General features: G+C 37.7%; 1 protein-coding gene across 1 annotated transcript in view; it reads right to left on the bottom strand.

Moving 5' to 3' along the window:
* Positions 1–1,280: 1,280 nt before the first annotated feature.
* Positions 1,281–26,169, bottom strand: part of TLK1 (tousled like kinase 1) — a 161,084-nt gene continuing 136,195 nt past the window's right edge. Inside the window, exons 13-21 of the mRNA XM_010377611.2 lie at positions 25,246–25,343; positions 21,732–21,813; positions 17,326–17,417; positions 17,154–17,243; positions 16,826–16,995; positions 16,502–16,637; positions 8,650–8,761; positions 7,566–7,673; positions 1,281–3,344 (exon numbers count right to left, since the gene is read on the bottom strand). Coding sequence (XP_010375913.1) covers positions 3,168–3,344; positions 7,566–7,673; positions 8,650–8,761; positions 16,502–16,637; positions 16,826–16,995; positions 17,154–17,243; positions 17,326–17,417; positions 21,732–21,813; positions 25,246–25,343 — 1,065 coding nt within the window. The 3' untranslated portion in view covers positions 1,281–3,167. The remainder of the gene's footprint in view (positions 3,345–7,565; positions 7,674–8,649; positions 8,762–16,501; positions 16,638–16,825; positions 16,996–17,153; positions 17,244–17,325; positions 17,418–21,731; positions 21,814–25,245; positions 25,344–26,169) is intronic.

Genomic DNA, 26,169 nt, shown 5'->3' with positions numbered 1-26,169 from the left:
CTCTACACCATTTTGACTTCATGTAATGAGGTGTTTGTTCACGTTTTATATGCCATTTAAACTGACAAGAGTTGTTTTAGAAGGAGATGGCAGTGAGTGTTAAAAAAAAAAAAAAAAAAGGGCCGGGCGCGGTGGCTCAAGCCTGTAATCCCAGCACTTTGGGAGGCCGAGACGGGTGGATCATGAGGTCAGGAGATCGAGACCATCCTGGTCTAGATGGTGAAACCCCATCTCTACTAAAAAATACAAAAAAAAAACTAGCCGGGCGAGATGGCGGGCGCCTGTAGTCCCAGCTACTTGGGAGGCTGAGGCAGGAGAATGGCGTAAACCCGTGAGGCGGAGCTTGCAGTGAGCCGAGATCGCACCACTGCACTCCAGCCTGGGCGACAGAGCTAGACTCCGTCTCAAAAAAAAAAAAGGAAAAAAAAGATTGAGTCTTTATTTTTGAAAAACTACCAAGTATCTCCAACTCCCCACTTACAAATTAGGGTGGTTTCTACACTTACTTCCTCTCAACATGCACACACTAAAGCAAATTCAAATCAAAGAAAGATTTTTAAAAATCATATGCAAAACCATAGATTTTACCCTGTATCAGTACTCACTCTTAAAAGAGGCCTTGGCTATTATCATAGGGATGTAGGACATGCTTTAATTCTGAGGACAGACACCAGGAGACTAGAAAACAATCAAAGCCTAAAAAAATAGTAGTGTCAAAGACTGTCAGAGTGACCTTGAAATCTCTTAGCAATAGATACCAACTTTCCATGTGAGGGTAAAAGTAAGTTATTCAATGTGGCTCAATTAGCCATCTTGGACCTGCTGGGTCACTGGCATGTTATTCAAAATCTATAACATTTCTTTGGGAAACTTTTAGAAGGAAAACATGGGTCTGTAAGTTGATTCATCTCCTATACATCTTTGATTTAAAAATGATGACCTAAACCCAGGTCAAGAAAGCAACTTCATTTCATGGTTTGTTCTTCCCCTTTCCTGCGTTCTGACACTAGCAGTTGCTCTCATTCATTTGAAAGTAAAATGGTACAGCAGTGATCTCCAGGTCTATACTATTAAACTGACTGAACCTCAAAGTTAGATTTACACATTCACTTCATATCTCCCCAAAATTTTAAGCAAACTGGGCATTTTCTTTTAGTTCAGGAATTTAAATGTTACTTTATGAACATAGTACTTTATAATTCATAAAGATGAAAACTCCAACAACAAAACTGAAAACTTGCAGGCAGCACCTAAAGCACTCAATCAATGCTAAGATTTCATTACTGTGTAGTATTTTTTTTAACAGGATTTCTATCTGCTCTACAGAGGAATGGGTATAGCTGGCCCCTTAAACCACTCTTGATAGTTCTAAGTGTTACTTACCCAGGAGTTGCCTTGATAATGGTTATTAGGTTTAACTTTAACAGCTTGAAACAATTTACACTTGTCTTGAAGTATACTTAGGGAATTTATTCAGCTGATTTTTAAGTAAAGGAGCTCAGTCAGTCAATATCCTACCATCTTGAAAGCTCCCTTCCAATGTCATTTTCATAGTCTTTACATTTTAACTGTCATTGTTTATTACTGTTTTGGCTATATTCTCTACAATTTCAGCAGCATTTTAAAGAGACAATGTGTCTATGTACAATGAAAAAACAAAATGGCTTGCAACATCAGAAATACAGTTTAACTGTACAATATTAAAGAGAATCCGTGGTAAGTATAACCTCCTTTTTCTGCAACATGAACAACTTACATGTAAGTATCAGCATTATGAATGTGACAATAAAGAAAAAGTCCTTACAGGAGTGAAATACAGCATCCTGAAAAATATTGGTTTCTACCCTACAAGGCAGTTAGAAAATGTTCACATTTTAACAAATCTGTACAAACCACAAGAAATTTGTTTATGGGACTATCTTGCTGATAAGAACTTTCTAGAAATGCAGAATAACCATGAACAAATTATAAATCTAGTATCTATGTGCTCCACAGCCCTAGAACCCAATAAATTGATTTTAAAAACTCAATTATGTCCAACATGGATCACTTTTACGTCTTGATTGTTAATGACTGTATGCTTTTTAATATCTCTCTATGATGTACAGTCAACTTGCACCTTCTAGGTCATTTAATTTTTTAGCAAAGAAGCAACATCATTTAGCAGCAATTAGAGCGCCTTCAAGAAGACTTAAAAAAAATACAATATCCAATTAGAAAAGCCATATTTTAAACATTTGTACAAGAATAAGCTGCTGAAACTTAGTAATTGAAATATGACATCTGTACAACAATTTACAATAGAGCTAGAAGGGAATTTATCATTATCCTGCATAGAACTGGTCTGCATTTGGTTACATACTGTCACCTATTTTGATGAACAAGGCCTGGTAACAAAGAAAAATACCTGTTATCAGTTCTAACACGTTGAAAACACTGGCAATATTATAATTTAGTGAATTCAACTGATTTCAAAACAAGCAGCTCATTTTGTCAAAAGTGTAAAGTATTTAGAAATAATAGCTCTCCCTTTAATATAACCAGTGAAAGAAAACGGACATGTGATCTCGAGGTACAACTTGGTAAACGCCAGAAGAGGCAAATGACAAAGCCTAACTATGTCCAAAGATTCTAACTCTCACATTCTATTACTATAAAACACAACTGTCACTGTCATTCAGTTCTTACTTTGGTTTCAGCAGATTAACTGCCAAATGCTGAAGAATGTATCCAGGCACTATAGTTCGTATGTTAGAAATATGTCTCTTATTTTTCCATGTGTTTTTAAATAATGAAAAACTACCCTTCATATTAGAACTCTCTAGTAACAACCAAATGTATTTAAGTATTATAAACGTTATTTACAGTGTTCCCCCAAATAAACAAAATTTTTTTCTTCTATCTTAACATGGTATTCCTGTTTCTTTGTAACAGGCAGTCATCCTTCACTGCTCAAAATTATAGTCAGAAGTGTGCATTTATTCATTGTCCATGATCCACTCTCATACAAATGACACTATGAGAAACTTCAGTTCACAAACAGTTCTTAACCATGTCTTGTGTAAAAACAAAACAAAACAAAACAAAACAAAAACACTCAAATGCTCTCAAACTCAAGTGTGCATCTGGAAGCAATTCAAATACATCATGCCAATCTTGGAGGAAAGTCAGTAAGTAATTATGCTTGAAGAAGGGGGCGTAGGGGATGCTGTCAGCCCAGCCATGTGTAGGTTTCCTGAAGAATTTGATCTTCTCATGTGTGGGAGAAGGTATGGGTCATTTGCCAGCTGGTGCACATCAAATCGATCTTCTTTTCGATATGCCAAACAGCGTCTTATAAAGGCCTCAAAAAGAGAAAGAAAAAGTCAGCAATTAATGATCTTTTTCCCTTCTAAATATCAATCAACTGAATCAACAGAAGGATGGACACATTTAAGACATAAGTAGCTCTCATTTTATTGGAAGTTCAAACCTTAAAAGAAAATTCTGCAGCAATAAAATTCTCACTCCAAATGCAACTCACCGCTTGAAGCCCCTGCAGTGGTTCACTTTACAGTCTAAATTACTACTGCAACCATTTGAACTTATACTGGTAAGTTATTTCTGCTTACGAAATTCTGAAGACTTCTTTTTCTAGCATTTTTCTTCTGCTAAACAGTCCTCCCACCCTCATCCCATTTTGTTATCACTTCAGTTTAGCAAAGGGTAAGATGCCATTTTCAGCCATATTTTTTCCTGCTGACATAAAGACTTTCTTTAGATGAAGAGACCACTGCAGTGACACTTCCATTAGGGATATTGTTTCCCAGGTTAACCCTATGCATCATCACACTCCTGGAAAAGCTAAATAAATGGAATATAATCACTTTTTTTTTTCTCAAACCAATTTTACTTAGTTTTTCTTTGAGAATAGCCTCTTACAAAAAAAACCTTTCTTGAAGTGTAACACATTTTTAGAAATGCACACAAATCGTAAGTGCACAGCACAAAGTAAATACATCTATGTAACTGGCAACCAGATCAAGAAAAAGAACCTCTGAATCCCCCTCATGCCCACTTCCAGGCACTGGCTCTGTCCCCAGTTGAATCTAGGTAACCTTTATCTTGACTTCTAACAACACAGTTAAGTTTTGATTGTTTTGAATTTTATATAAATAGAATTATAAATTATGTTCTCCTTTGCCAGACCTCTTTCACTTAATATTAAATTTTGAGGTTCATCCTTTTTTGCGGGGGGAGGTGACAACAGATAAAATATTCTCAGGAGGTAACTGGTAATTGTTTCCCTTATTGCTGACAGTAGAAATTAATATATACCACTAAACAGAAGTATAATCACATTAAAAAGTAACTATTTTGTACTTTCTTTGCTTTGAAATTCATTAGGAGTCTATTTTTCTCTAAAAATATACCTAGCTATTCTAATTTTACCATAGCTTACTGTTTATCAGAAGTCAATCTGATCCCTTAGAGGTCTTATCTTTTTTATCTTTCACAAAATTTCAGAGATCACTCTGAAAAATGATTCAGAGGGAGAAAAAACATCAAGACTGATAGTTAGAGTTTGAGGGGTGGAAAGGCTATCAACAGCGAGGTTAGGATTAAGAAGTCTGCAACACGCAATGTACTTAACGATGCCCACACCAAGTCAGGGAACGTGCTTGGCCAAGGTATCTTCTGTAGGGATACAGAATATAGAGATATTATATATTACATTAAAATATGATATATATTATATAACTATCTTATTAATAATATATCCCCCCAACCACCTCTTAACCCTTCCTGGATTCCAGATCTCAAAAAGGTGACTGTGGCACCTATAAAGAGCCTAAGAAGAGAACCAGGAATGGCTAAATGAGACTTTGCCTTTGGCAACTCCATTCCTCCTGGCCTTTTTGGTCAGTATTAAAAAAACAGATCTTGGGTCAACTAAATTCATTTAATTTCTGTTCTCGATGAGGCTATAGACAGAAAATAAGACAAGATTTAGATGCTAGCACAGTTAAAATATTTATTAAAGGAGTCATGTTTATCTTACAAAAATAATTCATTTTGCTTTAAAATAAGAATATTTATCTCTTTTTTGTTTGTTTGGTTTTTTGAGACAGGGTCTTGCTCTGTCACCCATGCTGGAGTGCAGTGGTGCAATCTCACCTTACTGCAACCTCTACCTCTTGGTCTCAAGCGATCCTCCCAGCTCAGCATCCTCAGAAGCTGAAACTAAAGGCACAGGCCCCTACAGCATGCTAATTTTTGTATTTCTTTTTTCTTTTTTTTGAGACGGAGTCTTGCTCAGTCGCCTAGGCTGGAGTGCAGTGGCACAATCTCTGCTCACTGCAAGCTCCGCCTCCCGGGTTCACGCCATTCTCCTGCCTCAGCCTCCCAAGTAGCTGGGACTACAGGCGCCCACCGCCACGCCCGGCTAATTTTTTGCATTTTTAGTAGAGACGGGGTTTCACTGTGTTAGCCAGGATGGTCTCCATCTCCTGACCTCGTGATCCGCCCACCTTGGCCTCCCAGAGTGCCGGGATTACAGGCATGAGCCACCGCGCCCAGACAATTTTTGTATTTTTAGTAGAGATGGGGTTTCACCATGTTGCCCAGGCTGGTCTCGAACTCCTGGGCTCAGGCAATCTGCCTGCCTGGGCCTCCCAAATTGCTGGGATTACAGGTGTGAGCCACCGCGCCTGGCCTATTTGGTTTTTTGAGACAGGGTCTCACTCTGTCCCCCAGGTTGGAGTGCAGCGGTATCATCAAGTCTCACTGCAGCCTTGACCTTCCTGAGCTCAGGTGATCCTCCCACCTCAGACTCCCAAGTAGCTGGGACTGTAGGTGTGTGCCACAATGCCTGGCTAATTTTTGTATTTTTGGCAGAGACCAGGGTTTGCCATGTTGGTCAGGCTGGTCTTGAACCCCAGGGCTCAAGCAACCACCTCTGCCTCCAGAGTGTTGAGATTATAGCATAAGCTACTAAGCCTAGCCCCCCTCCTCCTTTTTTTTTTAAGAGATGGGGTCTCACTATGTTACAGCCCAGGCTGTTCCTGAACTCTCTGCCTCAAGTGATCATCTTGCCTTGTCCTCCCAAAGAGCTGGGATTACAAGTGTAAGCCACCATGCCTGGCCTATCTTTATCTTTTTAATTGTCAAAATGTTCTAACCACCATTCAAATAATTTACAAAAAACCAATAAAGATAGACAAAATGGAATGCTGGACAGTTCTAATAAACACAATCAGTGAGATTACACAAAACCCAGCATATTTTCAATTAGGTAGGTTACTACGACCCCAAACATCTCACAGTATGTATCTGCACTATGTAAGAATAAGAGAATATAGAAACTATATAGTGCTTGTTTATGAATTATTCTTATGGCCTGCACTATTCACACAAGAAAAAAATAGGAGCTTCTTGGGTTTGTCTTATGAACTTGACCAGGTTTAGAAAAGAGAAGCCTACAACAGCAAGTCACAGAGAAAAGAGCTTTGTGATGAATGCAACAGAGGAGTAATAAAAACACAAACACAAAAGGCCAACAGGATGAAGGCAGGAAGATACTGAACACCAAAAAAGTTTTGCTATTAATTAGAAATAGCTCTTTCCTGTAATTTTATTATACAGACATATGGATTATACTGGACTGATTAGCTCTCAAGAGCTACTACAGAGCAGCATAGAGGTCAAGGCTGTGGACTTTGGAGTCTGGAGGAGTAGATACTTGTGAGCCGCAGCTCTGCTGCCTACTAGCTGGTATGATCCTGAACAAGGTCCTTTTGCCATGGTATGGCTGTTCTCCTCTTTTATAAAATGGGAATAACAAAAGTACCTACACCTCATAAGGCTGTTACAAGACAATGTATATAAAAGCACTAAAATAAATGGTATTTATTACTTTTTTTTCTTTCTTTCTTTTTTGAGACGGAGTCTCGCTCTGTCACCCAGGCTGGAGTGCAATGGCATGATCTCAGCTCACTGTAACCTCCACCTCCCAGATTCAAGTGATTCTCCTGCCTCAGCCTCCCCAGTAGCTGGGATTACAGGCAAGTGCCACCACGCCCAGCTAATTTTTTGTATTTTTAGTAGAGATGGGGTTTCACCATGTTGGTCAGGCTGGTCTCAAACTCCTGACCGCAGATGATCTGCCTGCCTTGGCTTCTCAAAGTGCTGAGATTACGGGTGTGAGCTACCACGCCCGGCCCTATTATTACTTTTAATATTTCTTATATACTTATAATATCTCAGTATTAACATAAGCAGATAAATAATACATAAAAGGTAATGATGAGCCCAGATCTTGTGATTTTTCCCTAATTTTCAAAGTAGCAGCTGATGAACATAAACAATCAGGGACCATATTTGGCTGCTTAAAAGATAAAAACTGCAGCAACCAGAGGCTGATGCAACTCCTTTTCTGAAAGGAAATCACCAGCTCCTGCTGGACAGATCCCCTGCAGCAGCGAGTCTTGTGACTTTACTTATTTTTGGAAAGTACTTACCTTGTTGTCAGCAAAACTGATGAAAGAAAAGTTACTTCACAAAACTCATTTACAAAAATTTAATACCTTGGCTTCACTGCTTACAACAGGTTTTACAGGGAACTGGACTTCTGTGGCTTTTAATATTGTATTTTCTTGAAGAATGTCTTGTTGAGATTGATTGTGACCAAATGGCTTAAAAAAAAAAATTAAACGTTGAGATATTTTTCTCACAAAATATTTAAACACAGATACCATTACTGTCTAAGCGAATTCCCAAAATCCAAAATCCAAATATTTTGTGTTCTAAAATCTTCCTCAGTTATTTGAAACCAGAGATGAATTCTCATACAAACAAGGTATAACTGATAGCAGGCCAAGAAAGCCTATCTAATCAATCTTCAACATAGATTAAACACTGTAAGAAGAAGAAAATAATGCTGTTGCAATATAAAATAAAAACGTAAAAAGAAATGTAAAACTTTATTCTGAATGTTTAAACAATGAAGTTCAATTAGAGAAGAGATGAAGTAGTAATGAAAATACCTATGACAATTTCCAAAGATCAAATACTTTGTGTATCACAGGCGAATTTAAATGAAGGAGCTCTGGATGTGGAGTGAGGAGATCCCACACAAATCCCTTAACCTCTCTTCCCCTATTGATGAAGGGATGGGGTGGGATGTGGGCTAGATAATATCTATGGTAACCTGTACTTCCAACTTCAATATAAAAATAAGTTGGGAAATAATTAAGACTAACTTTGATGGTATCTCCCTGACAAGCAACAGGGGGAAACAGACCACCCAGGCCAAACTGTGTGTGTGGGTGGGGTGGGGGGTGTAAGAGGAGGTCAAGTGAATGGTGGATAATGAAAAGTATTGACTCCAGTATTCCCAATAGTAGACAAATATTAGCATGTTAACAGATAGTTACTTCTTTTCTTAAAAAAAGGGAAAGAAAGAAAGAAAGCAAAAAGCAGGTCAAGTAAACTGGTGTGACATTAAAATAATTCTGATCCATGGAAATTTTAGGAAGAAATAGAGGAGAAGCCTGGCTTTCTTTAGAAGGATCTAAATTGACTTTGAGTTAGTGAAATTTTGCTTTTAAGAAGGAAAAATTCAACTTAATTTATCAATGTATAGCTGAAGGCTAGCAGAATTGAATTTACCTTTCTACCATAAAGACACTGAAAGAAGATGACTCCAACTGACCATACATCAACCTTGTTGGAAATCTTTGGTGGCTCTTTTCCAACTACAAAACACTCAGGAGGTAAATACCTATAAGTTTTGTGGGAGAGAAAAAAGGAAAGGTTACTATTGACAATCTGTAACTTAAAATCTTCTAAGTGTAAAATCTTAGAACACTAATTCTATCCATACATAAACTCTAGGACTCCTATCAGTGAAAATCATCAACTGAACTTCTGGAGCATTTACATTCTTTTATCATTTAACTCTAGAGCCAACACATACAACATTGTGATAAAGTTCACCTCTATCCTATCTATCTATCTATCTATCTATCTATCTATCTATCTATCTATCTATCTATCTATCTATCTATCTAATCTGCCTGCCTACCTACCTACCTACAGAAACAAAAAGTTAAGAGAGATTACAATGGTCTAATTTGGAGTATCTAATAATAGAAGAAATCTTCTCCCATCCTCTTTAACTACTGTTCAAACTGTAGGCACTTCTCTCCCTAAAATATACACCAGATCATGTGGTTCTTTTGTTCAAACAACCTCAACAGCACTTACTGCCAACAAGACCTTGTATCTCTTGTTTGTAACACAAGACCCATGCTAATCTGGCAACAACATACATTTTCAAAATCTGCACACACTATTTTCCCCTACCCTAACCCACCAAATTGGCTAATCAAAACCAATTCACTTGCATCCTCACTCGGCTCTCCTTTATCCTCTGAGCTCTTGAATATGACAATCACTGCTGCCTTCCCTAATCACTCCAATTACTTAGCATCTTTTCTTCTTCAAGACCCACCCAATCCCCATAAGCCATTTTTGCTTCTCCCCAGGTGGCTCTGCTTTTCTCTGTGTTACTGCAGAATGGTGCAATGCCTCTATTACGGCATTCAACTACAATCACACCAGACTGTGAGCAGCTCCAGGAACTCTTATTCACTGCACAGTTTCAAGCACTAGCAGTGTCTGAAACACAATGGATATTCAAAATTACTATTTTAAAACTATCTAAGTCCTATTTATAAGTTCATAATTTTTTTTGATACAGGGTCCCACTCTGTCACTCAGGCTGGAGTACAGTGGTACGCTCGTAGCTCACTGCAGCCTCACACTCCTGGGCTCATGTGATCCTCTCACCTTAGCCTCCGGAATGATGGGACTACAGACGTGCACCAGCACACCCAGCTAATATTTTCTTCTTTGTAGTGATAGTCTTGCACTGTTGACCAAGCTGGTCTTCAACTACTGGCCTTACGTGATCCTAGCCTTGGCCTCGCAAAGTGCTAGGACTACAGGCATGAGCCACCGCACTAAGCCAGTTCATAATTTTTAATAGATGAAGGGTAAAAATCAATTTGTCATCTCCAGTTATAAGTAAAAGATCCATCAGGGATGCAAACATCTCACAACTCAAAAAATTTAGATAAACTTAAAATTCTCAAAAGGAATAATGCTGCTAAATGGGAATTTACTCTTTTTTTTAAAAAAATGCAGTTTTGTATTCACTATGCTAAAATCAGTAAGATTTCAGCAGGATGTTGACAATCTCTTAAAAAACACATGAAACTTCCTTGAAGTAAAACCACCAAAGATAACCGATAACTCACTTGTAATGTAGTAAAAAGCTGGGATTTATTTTATCAATAAAAGTGTATTTTATGCAGGTGTCTATGTGTGTAACTGAAACAGGAATGGCTTGTAAACATTAAGCTATACTCTCTCCAGGCACGAGGTGTATGTATGCAAGGAGAGCAACCACAGAAATTGATGTCAAAGTAACTTGGGAAAAGATGTCCACCAGGATTTAGTGAATTTGAGACCAGAGAGACAAAACTAAATATTTTAAGCTTGTGAGGATGAAAGGTAATTTATAAGAGCAATATTATATGTGTATTCTAAAATACATGAGTATGTACAGTGCTATCCAAATATATCAAATACAGTTGACCCCTGAACAATATAGGGGTTGGAGGCACTGACCTATGCAGTTATGATTTTTATTTATTTTTTTGAGACCGTGTCTCACTGTGTTGCCCAGGCTGGAGTGCAGTGGTGCGATCACAGCTCACTGCAGCCTCGATCTCCCAGGCTCAAGCGATTCTCCCACTTTAGCCTCCCAATTAGCTGGACCACAGGCACACACCACCATGCCTGGCTAATTTTTTAAAAAAATATATACAGACAAGGTCTTGCTATGTTGTCCAGGTTGGTCTTCAACTCCTGGGCTCAAGTGGTCTTCCTGCTGGGATCAGAGGCTCACGTGAGTGAGCCACCGTGCCTGGCCACATGTCTAACTTTCGACTCTCCCTAAAAAGTTAAAAAGTTAACTACTAGGCTGGGCGTGGTGGCTCACACCTGTAATCTCAGCAATTTGGGAGGCCGAGGCGGGTGGATCACGAGGTCAGCAGTTCAAGACTAGCCTGGCCAACATGATGAAACCCTGTCTCTACAAAACATACAAAAAAATTAGCTAGGCATGGTGGCGGGTGCCTGTAATCCCAGCTACTCGGGAGGCTGAGGCAGGAGAATTGCTTGAACCTGGAAGGCAGAGGTTGCAGTGAGCTGAGACCGTGCCACTGCACTCCAGCCTGGGTGACAGAGCAAGATTCTGTCAAAAAAAAAAAAAAAAAAAAATTAACTACTAATAGCCCACTGTTGACTGGAAGTTGACTTACTGATAACATGAACAGTTAACACATATTTTCTATGCTGTAAGTATTATATACTAAATTCTTATAATAAGCTAGAGGAAAAAAATTGCTATTAAGAAAAATCATAAGAGAAAATCACTACTCATTAAGTGAAAGTAGATTATGACATAAGTTTTCATCCTTGTCATCTTTAGGTTGAGTAGACTGAGGAGGGGTTAGTTTTGCTGTCTCAGGGGTAGCAGAGGGGGAAGAGACGAAAGGGGAGACAGACACACTTAGTGCAACTTTAAAGACATACATCATAATTTGTTTTGCTTTTTCATATAATATCAATCCTTCTTCCACCATTTGCTTTAGTTTCAGTGCCTATATTATAGAAGGGTCTATGTCATAAAAGTCAAAAGCAATGTCTTGACTAATAGAAACCCTTCTGCTAGGCTGTCTAATGTCAACTTGTTTTCTGGCAGTGTCTCTTCTACTACTTCTTTCTCATCATCTGGTACCAGTTTGGAAGCACTCATCTCCATCAAGTCACCTTAATTCCTCTGGAGGGGTGTCCATTAGCTCTTGAGTTTCTCTAAGATCCATATCTTGAAACCCTTCACCCCACCTTCTTTGCCATATCCACAGTCTCTTTCATAATTTCCTTGATTGCCTCTGTCATAAATCCTGTGAAGTCACACGCAACATCTGGACGTGGTTTTCTCTTGCAGGAATGTACTCTTTCAGGCTTGATGGCTTTCATGGCTTTTTCTAAAACAATGATGACATCTTCAGTGGTGTAATCCTTGCAGACTTTCATGATGTTCTCTCTACTGGGGTCCTCTTTAACAGCACTGACAATCCTTTCCATAGAGTATCATGTGTAATGAGCCTTAAAGGTCCTTAAGACCACTTGATCTAGAGTCTGAATTAGAGATATTGTTTTGTTTGCAGACAAGTAGATGGCTTCAATATCTTCAGTGTTAAACTCATGGGCTACTAGGTGGCCAGGGGCATTGTCCAGTATCAAAAAACTTTAAAAGGTGGTCCCTTATTGGCAAGGTACTTTCTGACGTCAGGGACAAAGCACTGATGGAACCCATCCAGAAAAAAGGGTTCTCACTGTCCAGGCCTCCTTGTTGTATAGGCAAAAGGCTGGCAGCTGGTATTTATCTTTTCTGTTTGAGGCTCCAGAGTTAGCAGCTTTATAGATAAGGGTAGTCCTGATCATAAACCCAACTGCATTTGCATAAAACAGCAGAGTTAGCCTGTCCCTTCCTGCATCAAATCCTGGTACTCACTTCTCTTCCTTACAAATATAAATGTCCTCTGTGACATTTTTATTTTCTAGAATAGGGCACTTCTGTCTGCATTAAATTATCTGTTCAGGAAGCTATCATTTCTCCTCAATTATTTTTTCTTTTTCATTCATTCACTCATGAATGAGACCGAGTCTTGCTCTGTTGCCCAGGCTGGAGTGCAGTGGCGTGATCTCACTCACTACAACCTCTGCCTCCTGGGTTCAAGCAATTCTCCTGCCTCAGCCTCCCTAGTAGCTGAGACTACAGGCACACGCCACCACGCCCACCTAATTTTTGTATTTTTAGTAGAGATGAGGTTTCACCATTGGCCAGGATGGTCTCGATCTCTTGACCTCGTGATCCACCTGCCTCGGCCTCACAAAGTGCTGGGATTACAGGCGTGAGCCACTGCGCCCAGCCTCAATTGTTTTCTTAATAGCATGTGGGAATTCTTGGGTGGCGGGAGCTGTTTCTCCTGTTATCTTGACATTTTTAAAGTCAAACCTCTTTCTAAAATTATTAAACCATCCTTTACTGACATGAAATTCTCCAGCTTTAGATCCTTCACCTTCCTTTTGCTTTAAAATTGTCATATAATCTCTTTGCTTTTTCTAAAATCACATTACAGTCTATGGGTATCATGCATCCAAAAAGCTGCATTTTCTTTGTCCTTTTCTTTTGAGACAGGTTCTCTCTCTGTTACCCAGGCTGGAGTGCTGTGGTGCAATCTGGGCTTACTGCAATCTCCGCATCCCAGGCTCAAGCAATGATCCTCCTGTCTCAGCCTCCTGTGTAGCTGGGGCTACAGGCATGTGCCACCACATTTCGCTAATTTTTGTATGTTTATGTAGAGATAGGCTTTCGCCATGTTGCTCAGGCTGATCTTCATCTCTCAGGCTCAAGTGATCTGTCTGCCTCAGCCTCCCAAAAGTTCTGGGATTACAGGCATGAGCCACCGTGCATGGCTTGCATTTTCGATTAGAGACAACACGGTATTTTGCAAAAAGTACAAGGTTTCTGTGCCTGTTGACATAGCTGCAGCGACAGCTTTACAAATTTCTTTTTTTTAAACAATGATCTTTTTGTTGAATTCATTTATCTTGGAATGGTGGGCAACTATTCCTCAATCCAAACTATATATACCTCAATCTATGGTACATATCAAGCAATTCAACTTTTTCTTGTAATGCCATGATTTTTCTCTGCTCCTTAAGAGCACTTCTAGCATTACTGGTGTTATTCAAGGTTGACAATATTGCACTAAACATGATGAAAAACATTTGAGAAGCACGAGAGATTACTTTTTACCGCGATAGGCCTTTTACTGGAGAGATTAATTGCTCACATGAAGGAGATTAGCATCACAGTGTTTTAAACAGATACTCAAAACAGTTGAGCTCCTTACAATAGTAACAAGACATAGCTACAAAATTATTACAGTACACAGTATGTGGTACAGTTAATTTTATGAAATTATGATTTAATACAGCATCTTTACGTTTGTTTACATTTCTCTCAGCTGCAAATAGCACCAGGTAGAGTCTGTGTTTGTATACATGTTTTGATAAATTTTAACTTCTTATAATAGATTTGTGTACATTTTACGGCAGTAAATGATAAAACAGATGAGTGTCTACATTAATTTAATGCCTTCATGACATATCTTTTTCTTAATTTTTTCAGTATTTTTTTCTTTTACTTTCTTTTTTTTTTGAGACAGAGTCTTGCTCTGTCGCCCAGGCAGGAGTGCAGTGGCGTGATCTCAGCTCACTGCAACCTCCGCCTCCTGGGTTTGAGCAATTCTCCTGCCTCGGCCTCCTGAGTAGCTGGGATTCCAGGCATGCGCCACCACGGCCAGCTAACTTTTGTACTTTTAGTATTTTTAGTAGAGACGAGGTTTCACCATGTTGGCCAGGCTGGTCTCAAACTCCTGACCTCAAGTGATCCGCCTGCCTCAGCCTCCCAGAGTGCTGGGATTACAGGCATGAGCCACCACCTCCAGCCAATTTTTTCAATATTTCTACGCTACATGGTTCGTCAGTGAGATTTTTCAAATTGTTGCAAATCTCCAAAAAATTTTCCAATGTATTTATTGAAAAAAAAAGCCACATAAAAGTGGACCCATGCATTTCAAATCCATTTTATTCAAGGTCAGCTGTACAAAGCTAAACAACTAATATGACTGTAGACATAAACCAATTTTTGGACCACAGATTTCCCTGAGAAATATATTCCATGTTCTTATATAACAATGCCATCATTGTATCTCCTTTCAGTACAGCCCCTGAAACATAAGGTCTTTGTCCCTTGACCATCTGGAAAAGGGACATTTCCTTGTCCTTTCCTATACTAGTGAAGCCAGAGTGAGAGAGAAACAAATATTGACAATGTCCGGTAGAGGAAGAATAATTTATTATTTAGAATATGGTTTTCAAGCTATCTTCCATGGAATCTAAGAATCTACCAGGATGCTTTGTTTTTGTTGGTTTTGTTTATTAGAGTAAGATTTTGTTGTTAATAAAAAAAAGAGCCTTATTCCTAAAAAAATCCAAAGACTTTGAGAATATTGACTTTCAGGGGGTTAGCAATTTGAATAGTTTTCTTAAAATATGAATAAAAAATTCATGACATTCTTATCTTAGGAAATGCCACAAGCCAAATTTAAAATTTTAAAGTGGCTTTAAAAGAATACACGAATATGACTAATCCCTGTTCATTAAAAGTACAGACCAGTGGTATCGTGTGTAACTGGTTATGATGTGCTCAGGCTGTGTGAACACTGTTCTGGAAAACCTGAGGTCACATTTATATTTGTAGTCACAATCCTGTTTCAATGAACTTGAACGCAGTTATCTTTCTTCCCATTAAAATGTCACTGTTTATGCTAATTTTCTCTGAGAATTAAGTTTGTTTTGAAATTTTATAGTTTATGTTCTCCACTCTGGTGAATTTAACAAGTTTTAAAATTCACGCTGAAGTAGTTTTTGTGAACACGTAGGTATACTGAGGGGGATGACAGTCACTTAGATTTGTATCTATGAATCTGTGATTATATCTAAATTTAAATCTATACATATCAAGTCTTTAAAAGGGATTTCTGAAAGTCAAGTCCAAAGAATATGCCAAATTTATCTCCCATTCACAACCAACAAAACATCCATCTTCCACAAAAACCACCAGGCACAGGTGCAGTGGCTCATGCCTCTAATCTAAGCACTTTGGGAGAGGCAGATCACTTGATACTAGGAGTTCAAGACCAGCCTGAGCAACAAATTAAGACCTTGTCTCTATAAAAAATTTAGATTAGCTGGGCATAGTGGTGCATACCTGTGGTCTCAGTTACTCAAGAGTAAGTGGGCGGATTGCTTGAGCCTAGGAGTTTGAGGCTGCAGTGAACTAAGACTATACCACTGCACTCCAGGGTGGGTGACAGGGCAAGACCCTGTCTCAAAATAAAACGAAAACCCCTGCAACCATACAACTTCCACAGAGAAGGCTTGATGCTTGCAGTTTTTGCTTGCAATAGTTGAAATATTATATTAACATAAGTATTCATATTTATGATAAACATCACCCTAACATTGTAGAAGAAAACCCATGAATGAATTCTTCCTGTTAGGAGTTTCTGACTGGCAGGTACTGAAGTCACTTGTTAATGCCAAGTCATTCTCTCTCCAGTATGCTGTTATTTGCAGTAAGAACAGATGAGAAGAGGAATGACCACAGAAGTCTCCCTCTCAAATGAGAATTTAATATCAGTACCTTTTACCACAGTAATCTTAATGGCCACATGGAAATAAAAAAAACTAAATTTTATCATAAAAGCACTGGGCACTAATCTAGACATTCTGATGTTTTTAGTAATATACTTACCAGTAAGTGCCTGCCCCCTGAGAAGTTAGATCCATTCCATCTACACCATAGCTATCATCATCCATAATCTTGGACAGACCAAAATCAGTGATTTTGATTTCACCACATGCTGTTCCATCTACCAGTAGGATGTTTCCTAAGAATAAAATATAAAATTCTTTTAATGACACATACATGAAAAACATAACTTTAATAACTTTAAATTTTACTAGTATTCTACTGATGTCTTAAAAGCGGAACCAAAAATCATGTTTTCAGATAACTTAATGACTTTTAAAAACTATACTCAAGTTTTTAAAAAAATTAGACAAATTTCATAATTACCTGGCTTAAGATCATAATGTATAATAGGGGGTTTGATCTCATTGAGATATCTTAGTGCATTTACAATCTGCATTACAATAGACCTAGCTTCTTTCTCTGACATTAACTTGTGTTGCTTCAGATAGAAATCCAAGTCATTGCCTTCACAGTATTCTAACACTGTACAAAACCTACAACAGAGAAGAGAAAAAAAAAATTGACATAAGTATTATCCAAGAATTCAGAATCACAATGGGGAAATGGAGAGTATTTACATCATCAACACAGGATGGGGAAAGACAGAGCAAGCATATCCTTCCTTAAAAATTAAACCTTAATATTCACTTACGTATCTGTATCCAAGGAGAAATAATCATAGAGTTTAACTATTCTGGGGTGATCCAGTTCTTTGTGTATTCTATACTCTCTGCAGGCATGTCTACGGGAAGACAGTGTATTAATTCTCCATGATCATTCAAAAAATATTCAATTAAAAAAAACCATAAAGTATTAGTATTTACTTGTGGTAGTTTTCTTTCTTCTCATCTCTCCAGCTTTTATTAAGCTGATGTATCTTCACAGCAGCATATCTTTGTTCATATAGGTCAAAAGCCTAGGATTTCAAGTCAAACACAATTAAGATGAAAGACCAATTGAATACCTGAAGAGATGTTTTTTATTTTGGTGATAATTTTTGTAGTAATATGGAATTAGGACAAACCCTACAATTATGAATTATCTTCTCTGCTAAGACTATATATAGTTCAATGACACTTTTATTATCAGAAGACAGAAATTCTATGGTAATAAATCAGAGAAAACCTTAATGTGAATTTTCACATTAAATTTTATAAATGCCAATATACTGAATAAAAATAAAACAATAAAGCTATTATTGGTTTTTAATATGGATTTATTCCTCTATACTGGTAGTAAGCAGCCAGGAAAACAGACTGTACCACTTTTTTTTAGGTCGGATAAAACCTTTTAAATCTATCTTTTCCTAGCAATTCCCTACTTCTTTTTCACTTTTTAGAAAAAATTAAAAAGTTCCTAACAGTTATTTTTCCAACTGTTGAAAAAAAATTCTACAGTTATTATAAAACTGTTCAAACATATACAAAAGTAGACTACTATAATGTGCCCTTATGCCCCACCATCCGGTTTCAAAAATTATCAATATTTTGCCATTCTTGTTTCATCTATTCCCTACTACCCTTGCATCCCACCCCTTCAACCAGAGTATTATTAAAACAAATACATTATTTCCCCCAGTAAACACATCAGTAGTTAAATAAAAATAACCACATATCATTATCACACCTAACTACATCAGTAATAATTCCTTAATCTCGTCTAATACCTAACCTGTCCTCAATTTTCCCTGGTTGTCTCAAAAAGAATTTATACTTCATTTGTTCAAATCACCAGCCTACTTCTTAAATTAAAAACACAGAATGATCAGTGTTTTAACAGCTTTATATGATTTATTTTTTTTTAAAAGAATACTATTAAAGAGACATTTAATAATTTTGGTTCTATTGTGATTTATACAGAAAGGTGCCCCTTTCACTTAAAAGTTTACATATTTATTAGAAAGAAGGTTCCCATTCCTTCCCATCAATTTAACCTAAAGATAAGCAAGAGGGGATAAATAGTAAAGTGACTACTTTGGTACAAAACTATAAAAGTAGGAGATGAGATATAATATAGCATACAGTTGTTAAGAATATTCTCTTTGCAATCAGATTAGCTTATTAGCTGAGTGACTCTGTGCTAATACCCTCTCTGAGCCCCAAAAGTTAGGGTTATTGAGAGGATTAAATGGAGTAAAACATATGAGGTGTTTAGAATAATACATGGTACAGCCAAGAAACATTAGCTAATTACATATTATTATCAAGGGTTAAGTGTAAAGAAACTAAAAAGAATAAAAATAAAATAAGTTTATGTAAGGGACAAGGCAGAACAAATCTATAAAGAATTAAATTCAAAGGCAATCATAATAAAGGATAATTGAAGAAAAAACTAAGTATATAACCAATAAAAAGTTATTATCAGAGTATACTGATTATAATAAATTATATATAACACATCATCCTCCCAAGATTTCAGGTGAGTAGAAGTATACCTTTCTATAAGATTAATATGGCAATCACTCAGCAACTGACTCAACATCTCCCACCTTGGTATAAAATACAACTCTTTACTTCTTGACTTACAATCTGCTTTTTGTCTGGTTGTTTTCCAACAGACCTGGCAATCATGAAAGGGCTTTAAAGGGCTTAGAGAATGATGTCACTAGTATTTAGGTCAGTATAGAAAGTTCAAGTCACTGGGCCCCAATCTGCACTTTCTAATCGCTATGTAAGCCTCTTCTACAAAAGTCCTACCTATGAGGCTAAAATAGTTATGTAAAATACAACCAGGCAGTGGTAGAGGGCTGTTATGAAGGCTAATGGTAAGTTCATAAGCTCAACAACTTTTAGGCCACGCTAATGCTAACTGCACTTTTAGTGACTTTTAGATCCCAGCTGAACTATCATGATAATCTTTTCTACCTTATGTTAAGCCTACTTCACCCATTAAGTTCTTAAGGATAAACTATTACTAGAATCAGAGAAACAGGAATTGGAAGAGAGCTCAAAGATCACTTTTGATGAATGAGGAAGGTGAGGACCCTGACGTGTAATGCTTATTTAAGTTAACAAAATAACAAAAAATAGTGCATGGTTGAACTGATACCAGAACTGAAGTTCTCTTAATCTAAATCCCATAATTTTTCCAACTCAGAACCAGAAGCGAGAAGGGCATAGTCTTTGACCCATGCAACAGTCAGGATTCCTTTTTTTTTTTTTTTTTTTTTTTGAGAGAAAGTGTCTCCCTCTGTCCCCCAGGGTAGGGTGCAGTAGCACAATCTTGGCTCATTGCAACCTCCCACCTCCAAGGCTCAAGCAATTATCATGCCTCAGCCTCCAAGTAGCTGGGACTACAGGCATGTGCCATCATGCCGAGCTACTTTTTTTTGTATTTTTAGTAGAAACAGGGGTTCGCCATGTTGCCCAAACTGGTCTCAAACTCCTAAGTTCAGGCAATCTGCCTGCCTTGGCCCCACAAAGTGCTAAGATTACAGGTATGAGCCATGGCCAACAGGCAAGATTTCTAATAATCTTATCAGCTTATCTTAGCACCGATGTTCTATGTGATTTACATGTGACAACTCAGTTAATCACTGCAACAGCCCTATAATGTAGGTATTGTTACTATTCCCAGAAGGAGACATGAGACAGAGATTTAAATAATAAGCCCAAATTAATAAAATTAGTCAATAGCAGTCAGGATTTAAACTTAGCTGCCTGGCTTCAGAACCAAAGCTTTTAACCAACTATGCCAATATGTAATGAAGCACAAAGTATTACAAGGAATCTGTAATACTATCAAATACACCAAATCTATGTGAGAAGATGAAGAGGGTCCGGGAAGCTGTTTAGAGGAACTAAAGATGAGCATATACCCTTCATTCTAAGAGCAAATGGGAAGCTACTGGGGCTTTTAAGTAGGACAGATGATCAGGTTGCCTTTTATAAAAAGTTTACTCTATTTGCAGTGTACAAAATGACTTGAGAAAAGCAACGCCCAAAAGAAGACAACCAGCTATGAGGTTCCGGAAAAAGCCTTGAGCTAAGAGACAGAAGGGAAGGGTCATGGCTGAATTTACGAGAACTTAATGACATTAATAATAGCAGGAACTAGGGACTTACAATATGTGAGGGCAAGGGAACAAAGGGAAAAGAAGAGCATACGATGGTTTTTGTGTTTTTTTCACTTGAGGGACCAGGCAGATGAATGGCAATGCTATATACTGAAGTCAGGGAAGTCAGGAGCAGTGTTAAAAGGCATTTTAGAGGAGAGGAAGATAACTTCTATTTCAAATGTGAGTTTCCAGTACCTATGCAGCACCCACATGAGGTAAGTCATGTATACAAACACACTTTGAGGTACTGAGCTCAGAAAGAAAGTGTGAGCTGTGTATCACCTGGGGGTGACACCAAATAGACAACCCAGTGAATGAGAGAGGATAAAAACCTTCTTAAGAGAGAATACAGAATGATAAAAGGGACCTCAGGAATCCAATATTTAAAGGTTACACTGAAAGATACAATATAAAGTACAAAAAAGAAAGAAAGGTATAAAATAGTGAACATGGGGAGTTAAAATGCCTACATTTATACTTATGCATTTGAGAAACGGACTTGACATAGGTAGAAATTTGGATAAATTCAGGACATGTTAATACTTCAGACATTTTTAAATTAAGGGGTACAATCTTTCTACAAGTGTACTGTATTAAATGGCCACCTGCCTATCTTGATTTAAATAGCTGCTACTCTTTGTATTGGACTGGTTAATGTTGACTAGGTAACAAATATCACAGGGACTGTGCAGGTGGCAAACAGTCTTTGGATTCTGGAAAGAAGACAACAGAAGCCACAACAAACCCTTTTTTGTAATGAGGACATATAATCGATAAACAAAAGACAAGTACTTCTTTTTTTTTTTTTTTTTTTTTGAGACAGGGTCTTGCTGTGTCACCCAGACTAGAGTGCAGTGGTGCAATCATAGCTTATTGTGGCCATGAATTCCTGGACTCTGATATATTCCCACCTCAGCCTCCTGAGTAGCTGGGGCTACATGTGTACGCCACCACACCTGGCTGATTTTTTTTTTTTTTTTTTAGTAGAGATGAGGTCTCACTATGTTGCCCAGGTTGGTCTCAAACTCCTAGCCTCAGGTACCCTCCCATCTCCCAAAGCCCTGGGGTTACATGTGTTAGCCACCATGCCCAGCCAACATAAGTACTTCTTAACCACATACTCCTATATCCTTGCTACATTAGTGTAAAAAAACAGAATAAAATTTACATTACCTTATATACTTCACTAAAGCCACCTCTACCAAGTAGATGAAGTAATAAATATCTTTCATTTAAAGTTGGGTGATCTTTGAACCTTATGGGTGGGGGAAAAAACAGACATATTAAAACACACACACACAAATTCCTTCTACATTGAAGTTCTACTCTCTTATTCTACTCCTAGCTATTTATTTATCAGTTACTCCACTGCTAATTTCAAATTTCATTCAATATTTCTTTTCATTCTCTACCAGTCTACCTGCCCAACTACCACCCATTTTAAAGCTTTGGTGCTCACAAAACTTAACTTTTATAGCTCAATATTCAGGATCAATGACCAGTTATAGCACTCTCACAAAGACCTAACAATACTGCATTGCCAAGAGCTTCATAAAATCCTCTATGTACTCAGCATGAATCACTTCTCTGGAAAAAATAGACTTTTATATTGGGAGTTATAATTAATCAATATTTTACAGTATGGAGATATGATTAAACACAATTATAAACTGGCCATCATTAAATTTTACTGTCTTTGGACTTTCGTAAAATAAATTAACCACCAATTTTTAAAAAGATTTTTTAAAATTAAAAAAAAAATCACTCATAGGTAATACTACTACTATTACTATTTAGTATTTATTGTACTTGCCATATATAGGCTGAGTATCCCTTATTGAAATACCTGGAACCAGAAATGTTTCCGATTTTGGATTTTCTTTTTTATTTTATTTTAGGATACTGCCAACTGAGCGTCCTTAATCTGAAAATCCAAAATCTGAAATGCTCCAATGAGCATTTCCTTTGTGTATGACCTTTGAATGTCATGTCAGTGCTCAAAAATTTTCAGATTTCAGAGCAGTTTACATTTCAGATTTCCAAAACTGGGATGTTCAACTTGTGTGTTTTATGCTCTTACCTGTATTAACTCATTCACTTTTCAACTCATCCTATCAGGTAGGTCCTATAACTATGTCTATTTTATAAATGAAGGTACTGCTGCAAAGAGAAGTTAAGTAACTTGCTTAACAGCTAATAAAAGGCAGGACTTAGCAGAAAATTATGGTTCCAAAATGTACACTTTCAAAAAAACAAAACAAAACAAAACAAACAAAAAAAACCAATGTTAGCTTTACAATGCTAACACATCGCTTTTTTTGTTTGTTTTGAGACAGAGACTCGCTCTGGCTCATCTCGGCTCACTGCAGCCTCCGCCTCCCGGGTTAAAGCAATTCTTCTGTCTCAGCCTCCCGATTAGTTAGGACTACAGGCATGTGCCACCACGCCCAGCTAATTTTTGTATTTTTAATAAAGACGGGGTTTCACCATATTGGCCAGGTTGGTCTCAAACTCCTGGCCTCGTGATACCCCTGCCTCGGCCTCCCAAAGTGCCGCGATTACAGGCATGAGCCACCACGCCTGGCCAAAATACATTGTATTTTATTATTGTTTTCAAAATCAACTGACTACAGATTAAGTACTTTAAGCTTTTTCTTGAGAAACTTATAGATATAAGAAATTTCTGCTTCGTTTCAAGTCACACTGTAAAGCTGTAACAGCTGATTTTATTTTCATCAATGTTAAGTCAGATCCACAAAATTTGAAATGTAATTTTCAGAACAGTTAGTCTTAAATTAGTTTTCTACCATATGCTCTATTAGATTTTCTTTTTTAGACAGACTCTCACTTTTTTTTTTGACAGAGTCTTGCTCTGTTGCCCAGGCTGGAGTGCTGTGGCGCAACCTCCGCCTCCCGGGTTCAAGTGATTCTCCTGCCTCAGCCCTCCCAACTAGCTGGGATTACAGGCGCCCACCACAATGCCCGGCTAGTTCTTTAATTTTTAGTAGAGATGGGGTTTCACCATGTTGGCCAGGCTGGTCTCGAACTCCTAACCTCAAGTGATCCACCCACCTCAGCCTCCCAAAGTGCTGGGATTACAGGCGTGAGCCACCACACCTGGCCCCTCACCTTTTTTTTTTTTTTTTTGAGACAAAGTCTCACTTTATCACTCAGGCTAGAGTGCAATCTAGGCTCACTGCAGGCTCAACATCCCAGGCTCAGGTGATCCTCCCACCTCAGTCTGCCAAGTAGCTGCGACAACAGGTGCATGCCACCATTCCCTGCTAAGTTTTGTATTTTTTTGTAGAGACAGTGTTTTTCCACCTTGCTCAGCCTCGTTCTCGACTCCTGGGCTCAAGTGATTTGCTTGCACTGGCCTCCCAAAGTGCAAGGATTACAGGCGTAAGCCAGCACACCTGGCTTTCATTAGAATTTTAATCTGACATAATTTAGGTTATTCCATAACTATATTATTTCTTTCCCTGCACACAATGGAATGATCTGTGTATTTATGAATTACACATATACACAGACATCACAAGGCCTTTCTAAGCAAGATTTTATTTCACTCAGAAATTGGCCACTTCCTATTCTGATACTTGTATTAACTCATGAAGCTTTAAACTACATGAATAGTCTTAAAGATGAAGTGTAAAAAGAAACCTTTCCTCTCTTTTACATCAGCTAAATCCAAGTAGTACCTTGCTTAATTTCTACTTCTACGTCTTGCTCAATTTCTGTCTTTTTCATGAAGCTCCCACAAGCCCACAGATATTTTCTTTCCCTTCAATTGCTTCAACATGTACTGTCTATGGCACTCATTCTGACAACCGATTAAGAACACAGACTGTAACCTCTACTTTTCCATTTCTCTCCCAATTCTTGCATAATGTGGGATACATGGCTTACTGAAATACTTCTGGTTGAAATAATTTCTCCTTCACTACTGTAACATTAACTTTGGTATTCAAATATTTATTAAGTGCCTGCCATATGTCAGGCACTGGTCTAGGCTTTATGGATACAGCAAGAACAAAACCAAGTCCTTGCACTCATGAAGCTTACATTCTAGAGGGAGGAGATAATAACTACAAAATAAATTTATAATTCCAGATAGTGATCAACATTGTGAAAATGTAAAGCAAGGTAACAATACTAAAAGAGGATATGAAGAGGCAGAGACTGCTTTTTTTTTTTTTTTTTTAAAGAAATGGGGGTCTCACTATGTTGACGAGGCTGGTTTTGAACTCCTGGCCAAAGCAATCCTCCTACTTTAGCCTCCTGAGTAGCTGGAACTACAGGTGAGCACCACTGGGCCTGGCTAGGGACTACGACTTTAAATAGGGTGGTCTAAGAATGGCCTTTCTAAAGAACATTTGGAGTGAGATAAGTAATTAAGCCAATTAGGTGTTTAGAGGAGGAACATCCAGGCAGAGGAAACGGTAATAAGCACAGAAGCCCACTGAGATGGGAATGCCCTTGACATGTTTTAAGAGAAGTGAGGACAGTTAGGTGGCCAGGGACCAGATCATAAAAGGCCTTCCAAGCCATGGGAACGACTTTGGATCTTTTCTAAGTACAATGAGACAACCCAAGAAGGAAATATTGTGTTTACGCTCTCTACGGGGCGGGGAGTAGAGGAGGAGTTTTAATAATATAAAACTGTGAAATGCAAATAATGACTTACTGTGAATTATCTTCATTGTTTATTCTTTTCAGCTCACGTATGTGAAGATTTCTGACTCTTTCCAAACGTTCAAGTTCTGCCTGGATTTCTGCCTCTTCCTGAAAATGAAGAGAGGGGACTATAACAAGCTCAATTTATTTGCGATATAAAAAAGATATTTTTACCCATGCATCAATTTTTTACAGTGATGGGAAGAATAGTATATTATAGAGTTAAAAGACCAAAGTGCTCTTTTCAATGCCCAAAAGATGGAATGAGGTAAGGCAAAAACCTATTTCAAGAAACCATCCTCCACATGAAAATCTATACCTAATGAGATGCTAGGTTTTATTCTGTACTACAAGAAATCTATTTTTATAACGTGTATACTGAAAGGTAGTTGAAAACTGACATAACATAAAATGAGCTATTTCTAGTCCATGCAAATTTTAATTTAAGAAGGAATAATTTACTAGTAGAAAACAAATAAAATGAAAATATTTTATAATAGTTAAAAAAGGAAGAAAGAAAAAAGAATGATTCTTCCTACACCTTACAGCATTTGGAGTACAAATACATACATACACACACACACACACACACACACACACACACAAACACAAATTGACCACTCACTTGGATAAATCTCACTGCAATCCTAAAGAGACATTACAACAAAAAATTTATAGATTGCTGTAGCAGACCCTAAGGTATCAGAGCAGAAGTAAATAAATCTTAAAGAAATTTAATAATCAATATAAATATTGTGACAAATACATTTTTGTCTTAAAATACACAACTTTTAGACTAGCCACCAAAACAAGTAAGTACACCTATCACTCATGTCATTCATTCATTCACACACACACACCCCTTTGTCAATACAAATTTGACTACTACTTAAAAAATGGGTAAGACTAGAGCTGGGTGTGGTGGCTCACACCT

The sequence above is a fragment of the Rhinopithecus roxellana genome, chromosome 14 (genome assembly GCF_007565055.1).
Source record: "Rhinopithecus roxellana isolate Shanxi Qingling chromosome 14, ASM756505v1, whole genome shotgun sequence".
Lineage (NCBI taxonomy): Eukaryota > Metazoa > Chordata > Mammalia > Primates > Cercopithecidae > Rhinopithecus > Rhinopithecus roxellana.
This window is presented reverse-complemented; position numbering and strand designations above follow the sequence as displayed.